Here is a 12,304-nt window from a genome sequence, read left to right on the forward strand (position 1 = left end):
CTGAAAGCTTTCAGGTCTCTGGCTGTTGAAATTCATTTTTGTTTGTAAAATAACAAGCACATTAAAGTTTAATCATGGAGTTTTTCATTTTGTTTTCAATGCTAAAATATTGTTAGCAGTCTGGCTGGTTATCTGTCTCTCACAAATCTCTTTCCCGCACAATTTGTGGAACAAGCAGCAAGTATAATCTGCACCTTTTGGCTTCAGACCCACAGCATCCAGATAGCGCAGCTGCGCCGTAACGTGATGATGCACTGGAACCATTAGGTTGTCCTGCTTCTCTGAATTGGCATTGCTGGAGGATATTTGACAACTATTTTATTTTTTTTAAATGTTCCAAATATTTGACTAGTCGTGATTTTGTCATATCTATGCATCCTCGGCATAATTGTATCTGCGTATTTAGCTGAGCACAGGGGCGCCCGCAGTTGTACGGCTGTAGGCACGTAAAAAAAAGACAACAATAATTTTTGGATTACTTTATTATCCAACTCTCTTGACTATTCAATCAATCAAATTTTATTTGTATAGCACATTTCAACAGCAAGGCATTTCAAAGTGCTTTACATAATTAAAATAAAAACAGCATGTGAGAAAGAGATTTAAAAAACATAATTAAAACGTAAACAGTGAGAAAGAGAAATAAAAAGCTGTAGAACTTTAGTTGAGACGCCGTCAACTGGGACTCCAACCCTTTGGACTTTGGTCAAAACGCCGTTTGACAAGGACTATTAACTATATTGAGGAGAAAAAAAGATCTTTTGTGTCAAACATCTTGTAGCGCACCTCTGTGTGAGTTTGTAGGGGTGGACATGCATAAGCCTAAATGTTATCGGTCAATTTACTTTTCTTTATTTGGCAGCTTGACGCTTTTTCTGTAAGCTAAAAATGACTGAGCAGAGTTTGATCCTTCCCATAGATCTAAGAGTGGTTGTTTGGATCCCTCCTGAGCTTTTTACCAGACACGGTTCTGGCAGGTCACCGGTGTATGAGCTTTTCTTTCTTTCTTTCTTTCTTTTTTTTTTTTTTTTTGTGGTTTGGCGAACTGCAGACCTGACGGGTCACCTGCTTGGAGAACCGTTTAACTCCCTAATAGTGCGTTTGCACTAAACGTGTTACGCGCGTTAAAAAAACGCCTCTGACGCTTCAAGTTCAGTGCGTTGCACTTTTGGTGCGTTCACACCAAACGCACTCTGGCGTCACGCGCGTCTGATTTAGAGACGCGCTGCAACTGTAGCAAACTGTACCCATTTGTAGACACAGCACATATTTGGACCAAGCTTCACGCATTGATATTTAACCTTTAAGAATATGATGTAATAATGACAAAACCTTCATACAAACATGGTGTTTTAATACAGCGGATCTCTGTATTCAGCTGTTCTTGGGTTGGCACCCGCTATGAACTTCAGATTCTCAAACAACATTCTCAGTGCTGAACATCTCACAGAGCTCTGTTCAATACACCATAAGGAAATAAAACCAAAGAGATAAACATATCAAGACATAGCCAGGTCGTTCCCTTCCCATGCAGTTCTGTTCAATTCGCATCTCCCTTTAAAGCGTGATCTGGGATTTCTCCCAGTGAGCTTCATTTGTCCAGTTGAATTTCATCCATTCCAGTTTGTTCCATTTATAGCGAGGCAAGTGGCTGGTGAAATGCTAGCAAACAAGGCAATTTCCGGTAATCTTCATACAGTGGAGTTTGGCCAATACACATATTAAGGTCAAGCATTAGTGATTGGTCAAAATTAAATCCGATCTTCATCCAAACTTCCACAAAGTCCACGCCTCCAGCAAGCAATTGTTTGTAGGAAGCACATTGTAGAACAAGATGTTGGTTTTTCCCGGGCAAAACTGCAAATGTACTTTAAATTTAAATAACTTTAACTTTATTTTTGATCACTGTGTTTTAATATTCCATTCATCTAAACATTCACTCTCATTGAATATATGAAAAAACAACATTCTGATTTAACAGTTCCTGACCATACATTATAAGTGAATAAATACACTTCTGATTAACGTCTTTTTGAACAGTTTCTAAAGTGAAGTTGGCTTTACAGAGCCAGAGTCTACCTGGACATGCTCTTCTTACTCTGCTCTATTTTCATGCACCAGCAGCAACTTGATTAGAGAATTCAGACAAGGTGCTTGGTAGGGAGAGCAAGCACTTTAATTGACTCACAGTTGTTGTGTAGACAGCCTCGGGATCGTCCTCTATCACCCTTGACAGGCCAAAGTCTGAGACTTTACATACGAGATTGCTGTTGACGAGGATGTTCCGCGCGGCCAGGTCTCGATGGACATAGCCCATATCAGCCAGATATCTCATTCCCGCTGCTATGCCCCGCAGCATTCCCACCAACTGGATGACTGTGAACTGACCGTCGTGCTTCTGTGACGCATAGAGAAACACAAGCAGGTCAGCCATCTTCACTGACCAGAGGGGAGAATTTAGGTTGCAAGGCTGCAGAAGCTTTAGTACAAGATTTATGATATTTATGCAGAGCCCCGATCCCATAGCAGACTCCCTGCTCTCTGAGACACTTTGGTAAAGTGCAGAAAAAAGTTGGAAAAGATGGTGCGCTGATTTCGGAGGTGATACTCACCCTGAGGAAAGCATCTAATGAGCCATTCTCCATGTACTCGATGATGATCATGACCGGTTTTCCTGAAAAAAAGATGGAAAAAAAAACAAGAAGAGCAGATGATTAATGAATACCTCATTTCTATTTGGCTTTCATAATACTTCACAAAACAATGGCTGAGCCAAAACTGATTCCCAGTTATTTATAGCTGTGTTTCATTTGCTTTTAATTAAAAGTTACCATCTGCTCCCTTTATTAGAGTCTTTAAATGAGAAAATGTTACAGAGGATGTGCAGCTAATTTAGCCAGCTGTTCAAAATCTTAGAGTCAGCAACTTATTGAAAACTGCATCAGACTTTTCATCACATGATCAAAGGACCTAGAGAGCAGAACTACAAGAGTTAAAAAGTAGTGAGTAGGCCCACTGTTCATATTGATCCATTCATAAATATGCAGCTTAATTCTTTAAGATTTATTGTGAGAATTCCCAAGAGGTTCATGGAAGTATTGCTCCATATGATGAAGATGGCTTCATAAAAGAAGTCCAGGTTTTTAAGACTCTCCTGCCAGCCATCCATAAATGTCTTTGGTGTGATTTATGCTACATACCATTTACCTTTGAAGTTTGACGTCACACCTGAGGTAACAGTGGTTCAATTAACATACCTAGACACTGTAATAAACACCTTTTTTAAACTTTGCTTAAAACACCACTTGTAAGGACATGTAGGATCACTACCAGTTTGTGCTGCACTGTCAAGTGTGCGGTGGCTGCCCTGATGAAGAAGAAACAGGACTGGACACCCAAATCACTCAAACTAGCTAGTATCCATTTGGATTGAGGAAAACTAAAGAATTTGTCACAATAAATATTAACAGACCTCCCGTTGGGTCTTCAGATAGGTAAATGGCATTCTCAGGGTTCAACCATATTTACATTTTGTCCCAACTCTCCTTGATCCCCTCAAGTTATAAATTAACATTTGTGAGGTCAACCTCAGCAGTGATGTATAAGGCTTACTGGTGCATCTCAATAATCATGCCACATTCACAGACAGAAAGTCCTTTCTTTAAATTTTAGTGCTATGATTTTACACTTTTCATCAGCTAATTTTCAACTCAAAATAAGCAACACTGTTTGTGCTATTCCTTAGCTTTGTTTATTTCTTTTTTTTTTTTAATTTAAGCTCGATTTACAACCTGGTTATGATCCAAAAGCACCTAATGTGAATACTTCTCCAAATCAGTGACATATTCCCACCTCTTGTCACCACTCCCTCCAGGTGGACCACATTGGGATGGTCAAACTGCCCCATAATGCTGGCCTCACACAGGAAGTCCCGCCTCTGCTTTTCTGTGTAGCCCACTTTCAGCGTTTTGATGGCGACCGACACGTCCCGCTTTCCAGGCAGCTTCAGTCGACCACTGCACACCTCCCCGAACTCTCCTGCGAGGGTTGAAATCAGTCATGAGTGAAGGGGCCCAGTAGGTAGAAAAAGGAGAGAAAAACCTCACACACTTCACAATGACAAATTTATTAGTGTATTTTGAGATAAAGCAGCTGTGCAGTGCCAGAATACAAATTGCAGTACAACACCTTGTTATACTCAGGGGAGTGTAACCAAGACCTATAATAAGACATGCTATAGAGATGCATAGATACTGTCATTGACCGCCTCGGTAAAACCCATGTGGCAGCAATTTCTCACCTGCAGTTATCTTTGCGACTGGCTCTGCCAGATGCAGACCACACATTAATTGCAATGAACTTTTTCCCCTCCTTGCAATTGCTCTATCAATATAAGATGCATGAAGCTGTGTCCCCATTCAAGGTGTAAATATTTGCCTGTCAGCATGATGTATGAGAGCACGTAGGAAGTAAACGGGAAGAGCTGAGGATGAGCTCACCTGCTCCAATAACTCGTTCGATTTTTATGCAGGAGGCATCCAACTCCTTGGCAAACTGATGGACAGCCCTGTTTGGGTCCTCGTAGGTTTCGGGGTCAATGTAGGTTTTGGTGCCTGGAAATTTAACTGTAGAAAGGTAAGAGGATTATTGTTATGATTAAAAATGCACACTGCGCGCCAGCAGGCACTTGAGAGGCAAACGATTACAGAGGCCAGGGATCCAGAGGGAGCAGCTGAACCGTTAGATGCTGGTGTCAAAATGCCTGAGAACCCTGCACAGAGTGGGAAGCTAAGATTTTCGGAACCTGTGCTTGGTGCCTTTTATCAGATTGTCGGCTACCTTTCACCTAAAGCAGCTGAGAGAGCCTCACAGTTTCTAACAGATATGTTGTGAAATATGTTATTATTCAATGAGATGAGTCGGTAAAGAGTTTTAGTTTTTTTTTTTTAATATAACATCAATGCTTTTGAATATTTTAGGAGCTCTCAAATTCTTTTGCTTTAAAACTGTTCTTACTTTGACTTGTATTGGTTGATTTTCCTTCCTCTAAATGTTTTACAGACCAACTCCTGTATTTTTACTGTTCCCTAAACAGCAGCAACCTTCTTCAGATCTTCAGGTCTTTTTATGTGAAATTTATAGGCATGTATATGTAAGTTATTTTTATACCTCTGTCACAACACAGTGTGGTGAAAAGGTATTTGCCCTCCTAAAAATTTCTCCTGTTTTTTTGCTTTTTAGTCACATTTAAATATACCAGATCATCAAACCAAATTTAGTAGATAAAGACAACCTGAGTTAATAAAAAATTAAATTTTGAAGTGATTATTGTAATTCTTAACATAAGAAAAAAACTGCTTGTGAATTGCCAGTAAGCCATAACTAGTGATGAGTCTTTTACTACTTTTTTTTCCTGCTTTAGCTGCATTGTAGGGTTTTTCAGCATCTTTAGTGTCATGTCACTTCATCTCTATCTGATCATCATTCCAAACGTTTAATTTTAAGCCACTTAGAGGGAAACGCAAGCTGAGCTTAACATCACAAGCTGATGGCTGAACAATCATCGTTCCATCAATTACGACAAGTCATCCAGGATTAGGCAACAGGAAACAGGTACAACTGATAGATAGTGAAAAGCTAGTTGCGCTAACCCCAAAGCACTAATCATAAACGTTGCGTTAGTTCCACCAACAAGATAGCAGATGCTAATAAGGCACAAACTTCAATCCAAATTATACCTGGATTATGGATTCCAAATTATATCTTGAAAAAGTACAACCATCGAACACCAATTTCATTCATATAATTTACATGTTCTATGATGGCCCAACATACTGTATTTATGTTTCTACCTTGTTCTCTACAGCCTCTTATTGTTCTCCTGTATGTTTCTTGTTTGAAATAAAGTTTTTATATTGCATAGTATATTGCAATATAAATATACTATGCCAATATTAATATCAGTCTCGTGACATTAATATTGCAGTCTTGATCCCTTTTAGTTTGAATGATTTGGGAAAAATTACTATGGGTCCATCTTTCTGTACTGTACTTTCTGTACTGTACCGTTTTGACTTACAGATGACATAAACAATTACGCACTGAAAAAAAACTCAAAATGATGAGTGATATTTTAAATGTGAGTAAAGCTAGAAGAGGCCACATTGTTTTATTTTATTTGAATGATTTCTAAGGCAGGAGATTTATGATTTTCCAAGATGATAAGAAAGGAGAAAACCTCCCATAGGAAAAAGTCATGAATATCCAAGGAAGTGTGTGTTGTGATCCGTAGTTTTCTGTTTATTTTGGGTTTTTTTCTGTGTTTATTTTGGGTTTTTTTCTGTGTTTATTGTGATCCTGTGAGTCTCTGTGATGTCCTGTCCTCCCTGTCTTGATAGATCCCAGCTGTGTCTCGTTCCTGTGATTACCCTCCCTGTGTATTTAGTCCCACCTGTTGTCTGTGTTTCTTGTCAGATCCTCGTCTAACGTCTAAAGTCAGTTCTGTCGTACGTCTTACGTTCTCTGCTCTCCAGTGGTACTGTATAGTCCTGGTTAGCGTTTAGCTCTCGTTTTCAGTCCTCATTGTATCAGTTGCTACCGGTAATTAGCTGTATGCTAAATTCTCTGCCATGCTGCTTAATCTGGACCGTTTTGAGCCACATTTACCATCATCATCTTCATCACAACCTGGGTCTCTGCGTTCACCCTCACCATGTCTCAATCACCACATCATGACAGTGTGTTGGACAATGAGGGAAAGGTCATACCACCAATGGGGTTATTATCTTACTTAGTGGTGCAATTAAAATTAAATTGCCTTTTAATGGATTAAAAAATCTCATTAGAGCTTATGTACTTTAAAATTTGCACGTAAACTGAAAGCCAATAAATCCAATATAAAAGCTTTACTATAAAAAACAGAACTGAGCAGAAAAAAAGATTGCAGCAGAACTCAACAGAACAGCTGAAGAGACACAGAGTGGATGGTGGTAAGATATCTTAGTCAAGTCACTCGTGTAAACACAACAAATCCATTGTGCTCTGGGGAGAGGATGCTGTGGTAGCTGAGATTTCCCTCCACTTGCTCCCATAATTGCTTCGTCCATCCAAGATGTCAGTGGATCTGATAGCACATGTCTTATCACAAGTTCCTCACTTGTACATGGCAGACAAATTGGGTCTTCGTGTTGGATCTGGCTTCTGTCACCCTGACAGCCTCTCATCATTCAGCACTGCACGACAGATGCTTCCATTAAACTCTATCCACTCCAACTTTGTGTTTTCTCACAGGTTTTTTTTTGTTTGTTTGTTTTTTTGTAGCAGGTGGGACTTTGCAGATACTGAGCTGCATTTGTCAGATACTTAACAGCGTCTAGCCTGGGCTCAGCAGCATGGGCTTTGTGACACTCCTGACCCTCTGTTTCTAAATCAGCAGCTAGACAACAGCGGGGATCATTATGGCTCCACTCGGAGAAGCTGTCTGCAACTGCATCTCTGGGGGCATCATTAGGGGTGGTGCATCAGTTAAAAACCTACCACAGCAAAGTATGCGCAGATGAGAAACTCTGTCACCCATAAAACCACCAGACACATCTTGAAGAACTTCCCGTTACATCCTGGTCCACCTTTTCCTCCCTCACCGGCAGCTGTCAGTCTTGCATCTGTGGTGTTCTGACTTCTTCATCTCCAGCATGGATTTAAGCCAATCAGTAGCAGAGGCTGGCTTGATAGATCCCAGCAGTGCCTCAAATCAAATGAGCTGGGATAATGTTCATGATGGGGGGTGCTAATGAGTTTTAATGCGTCCTTCCTGCTTAGTCTTGAGCAGCGTGTATCTGTACAAACTAAACATACATTGTGTATTTTGGGCAGATGAAAATAAGCACTTACACTGAAAGTAGAGCTCCTCATCTCCCTCCTGATCGGCTTTGCTGTACCCACAGTGCCTGTGGGAGGGAGGGGTGGAGAAAAAGAGAATGGTGGAATCAACAGGGAGAAATTAATATCCTAAATAGCAAAAATTTGAATGTGTCAACTAATGCTTTGTAAGACAAATCTGTGAAGATACCAAGTTGAGCAGTAGGAACTGCAAACCCAACAGCATGGATTAGGGAAAGTAGCTCAGCTACATAATAATCACACTGGACATGCAGTGTAAAACCAGTTTAACATGTAGTGTGTTGTTGTTCTATAATCTGAAAGAACTGAAAGTCCCCCCAGCATGTGACGTACAAATTTAAGAAAGCACAGTCAAACAAACCATGAGCAATAAACTTTCTCCAAATGAACAGCTTTACCCACATGTGCGCAGGGTGACATTACTGCCTCCATGTAATGATAACATACAGGAAACCAGGGCTGAGTTCATTAAATCATTTTCGGATGAATAAAAACAAAATACAAAATAATGCAAACTAATATCGTCACGTCATCGCTGTAGATCGATAGCTTATGCTAAAGTTGTTTCACCATAATAGGACCTGCTGTGAATGCTAATGTTAGTTAGCAAGGCCACCAATAGATGGTAGATTTTCCTGGAACGGTAAGTTTTTTTTTGCCATTAGCCCATTTAGCAGCATTAGCATCTTGCTACATGAGGTTGACTGACACTGCAAAGAAGATCCTCCTCCTGCCTCTGATTGGTTGTTTTTGACAAGGAGTGGTGCATTTCTTCAGACAACAATAGAAGCTCAGGGTGGAGGTGAAGAGCTCAAATCTGTCTCATACTATACTGTCACGACATGGTGAAAGTTTCACTAAATATGTAAAAAAACATCTTTTTTAGACATCTTTTGTACGTACTGCAGCTTTAATGCATAGTGAAAATTTGAGTTATTATGAACAAATATAATAATATTATATTATTCTATAATCTGAAAGAACTGAAAGTCCCCCCAGCATGTGACGTCTGTCACACACACAGACAGAATTCTGTGTGACAGAATATGGGTATGCATTTTTTTTCAGACTAAATTACTAACAGGTCAGTTTTTCAGTTTCTGTTCATCTCAGGATGTACTGTACCATCTGGAGAATTTGCTGCAATATTTTTGGAGTCTGCACTTCACAAAAAGTGAAATGCAGACTCCATTCACACAGCAACTTTGGTAGGTTCTTTTGATCTACCAAAGTTGATCAAAAGAACTTTGATCAACTTTGTACATGGCAGACAAATTGGGTCTCCCATGTACAGACCCAATTTGTACATGGCAGTACAGACCCATTTTTGCATCACTCTTCAAAAATGAAGAGTGATGCATTTTTGTTTTACTTTACTCAGAATCATTTATTGTACTTCATCTGAAGGTTTAGATCCAAATAGAGTCAAGAATTGCTAAAATACATCAAGGAGGAAATTCAGATGACTTCATCATGACAAGCAAGTTTGGCTGGCATTCTGTTCATGCAAGGGGGATAATGACAGTGGGCTGAGTGGTTTGTGATGATGGAAAAAAATCAGCACCATACTTCATCATGACCTCTCCATGTCACACACTCTCACACAGGAATGCAGGGCCAAAGCTCTCTCTGTGGAGTGCTTGTCTTATAATGGCTCCACAAAAACAGCTTAAAAATTTGGTTGGTGGATGGGGAGGGGAAAATGATGCATCGCAAGCCATTAGCGCAGCATGCCACAAGATGATGAGTGCACATGTGTGCATGTGTGAAGACTCCACGTGGTGGAGGCCTGTGAGTGACTGAAAGGCTAATTGACAAGCGCAGACTCACAGGAGCGGAGAGTCAATGGGGCCCGCGAGAGCGTACCTTCTCCCGATGATGAAGCCGAACACCATGAACACCAGGATGATGGTCCCCGCCACGGCCACCACTGCTATGATGATGACGGGGTTCTGCTCACTGGAGACAATCGCAGCTGATGAGAGGCATACACAAACAGACAGACAGAGATGCTCAGTATGAATTTCACAATACTGAAAACTGCAATCAGCACAACAGACAGAAGTTAAGTCCCAGTGAACAGCATGGCGATTGATAACCATCCCATCCCCCACTCCAACTTTCTCCCCCCTTAGACAGAACTGGAATAAGGGCTTTTCTATTTCAGTCATCCTCATACACACGGCTCTACTGTTTCAGAAAGTGGGCTTAATAGTCCCAGGCGGCGATGGCAGTGTCCTTCATCTCAAACAAAGGCACATTCAGGTTGAATTGTTTCCTATTCAGAGCTCTCATAGGTCTCTGACTGTTTGCACTGACAAACTGCTGATAACTCCAAAAAACAGCTTGAAGCAGCTTCATATACAGTCAACGCAACTTGTGTATGAGGGGAAGCTCATGCATTTTAAATCAAGTGTATCTGAAGGAAAAATAGTGATGGAAAAGATGGAGAATCATGCCAGTATTTCATCAGCTGTTATATTTGGGACGGGAAGGAGAGGAGGGGGGTGGGGGGGAGGGGGCTCTACTGTTGAATTACACACCTGAGGGTTTCCATCTTCAGACTGTCACATGGAAGTCTTTAGAGGCTTTGTGAGCTGGTCGCTTTCACTGGACTCCAAGTTACTATGTTATCGGTGCTTCTGTTATATAGTGAACATTGATTTTTTTAAAATCTGCACAGTCAGCATAAATGAAATGAAATATCTTAATTATGAAGTGATTATGTTTTTACTCAACCAGCAGCTGGCATAAAAGCACAGCTATTGCAAACACAAAGTGCCGGAATGAACTGAAATGTTTTTCAACTATATTCAACCCAAAACGCATCAAAAAATGTTATTTCTGGAAAGAATTACACAAAGATGCCTGACTTAAATATGCACAATCAATCAATCAATCAAGTTAATTTGCATAGTAAATTTCAGCAACAAGACAGTTCAGAGTGCTTTCCATCACAAAAATATAAAGATACAAAGTCATAGAACACACAGTCAACAATTGAAACATTACATGTTGGCCAAGCCGTCATTATACATCAAAATATTGGTTAGTGTTTCATTTATTATGGTTCCAAATCAACTCTAAATCATTCCTAGTTTCCTTAATTTTGGAGATCGGTGGTTCTTCTTAAGCTGCTGCCCCGTGACCTGACCCCGGATGAAGCGGAAGAAAATGGATGGATGATGATCAGCTGGTACTTGCATGAGAAACTGATCTTATCTACTTCTGCAAAGAGCTGAAAATCAGCAACTGTCCCCCTTTTGTTCTGTAGTGAAACAGCAAACTGACAGACCCATCCACCAGATCACGTTTGCAAGTGTGTAGTTACTAATAGTCATCGTACTTTTGCCAACTTAGTGACTTTGTCGGTATATTTGGTGACTTTTCAGATAAAAAAAACGTTGTATTGCCTAAAATCAAAATTGACAAGTCAGACTTTTAAAAGATCATTTATCATCCAGAAAACTGAAATCGGTGCACCCCTGCATTCAAGTCATCATTATATTACATAGCATTGATTTTTTTTTGTTGCTTGAAGTAGTATTCTCTAGCTTCAATGTTTAGATATGTTGAAAAGTTTGCTTTGATTCAATTAGAAAGTTTTCACTAAGTTTTCTGGCATTTTGTACATGGAAATTATTTTTTATAATTCTTACTTACGTAAAACTAGTTAAGTTAAGGCAGTGATATGTGTATTTATTCTGTGTATGTCAACATCTCGTTTTATCTGTATTACCAGATGTCAATGCACTGTTACTGAGAGAAAATAAATCACCTGGTGCCAAAGCACTATGATAATTCGGTAACACTTTATTTGTGGGGGTTGAATAAGACTGACATGACACTGTCATAAACATGACATAACACCTATCATGAACATGAATATGTCTGAATATTTGACTGTTGTCATAAAGTGTCATTTGGTAAATAATGACACTTTTAATGCAAAGTTGACATTATTCAGCACAAGGCTTCACGGAGGTATAACCTGAGGAGAGGCAACACAGAGAGAATTACGCAAGGATCAGGTCGATCGGAGGTGAGCACACTAATGATAACTACCATTACTGGCTAAAACTCTGGCCCTGGGGTGGCGGCTGCTCCCTCCAGATTAACTCCTCCAAATGAAGGTAAGTGGCGGCAGGTGTGCAGGTAGGGAGCTGCAGGTCACGCCCTCCAGGAACAGCCCCAGGATGCCCTCTGGTGGAGAAACAACACCAACCAGCCTTCCCCAGATCCCAACAGGTTGAAGACAACTTTGAATGCTCATTAAGATACACTCATGTGCCTAAAAATATACATTAAATGATGCATTCTGAATAACAACAGTGGCAGCCTATATGAACTTCTGCCAAAATAAATATTTGATCAGGATAATTTTGTTCAGCTCTAGTCATTATGC

The 12,304-nt window shown here is 40.1% G+C and overlaps 1 protein-coding gene across 1 annotated transcript in view; it reads right to left on the minus strand.

Annotated features, from left to right (window-relative positions):
* Positions 1 to 713: 713 nt before the first annotated feature.
* LOC106937112 (ephrin type-A receptor 7-like) overlaps positions 714 to 12,304 on the minus strand; it is a gene marked incomplete at its 5' end in the record, with an annotated part of 30,277 nt that continues 18,686 nt past the window's right edge. The window contains 6 exons of the mRNA XM_015018467.1: positions 714 to 2,398; positions 2,613 to 2,674; positions 3,853 to 4,038; positions 4,500 to 4,625; positions 7,891 to 7,946; positions 9,730 to 9,874. Of these exons, the coding sequence (XP_014873953.1) occupies positions 2,111 to 2,398; positions 2,613 to 2,674; positions 3,853 to 4,038; positions 4,500 to 4,625; positions 7,891 to 7,946; positions 9,730 to 9,874 (863 nt within the window). The remainder of the gene's footprint in view (positions 2,399 to 2,612; positions 2,675 to 3,852; positions 4,039 to 4,499; positions 4,626 to 7,890; positions 7,947 to 9,729; positions 9,875 to 12,304) is intronic.

The sequence above is a fragment of the Poecilia latipinna genome, unplaced genomic scaffold (genome assembly GCF_001443285.1).
Source record: "Poecilia latipinna isolate Pla-1442-1.1 unplaced genomic scaffold, P_latipinna-1.0 Scaffold2277, whole genome shotgun sequence".
NCBI classification, from domain to species: Eukaryota; Metazoa; Chordata; class Actinopteri; order Cyprinodontiformes; family Poeciliidae; genus Poecilia; species Poecilia latipinna.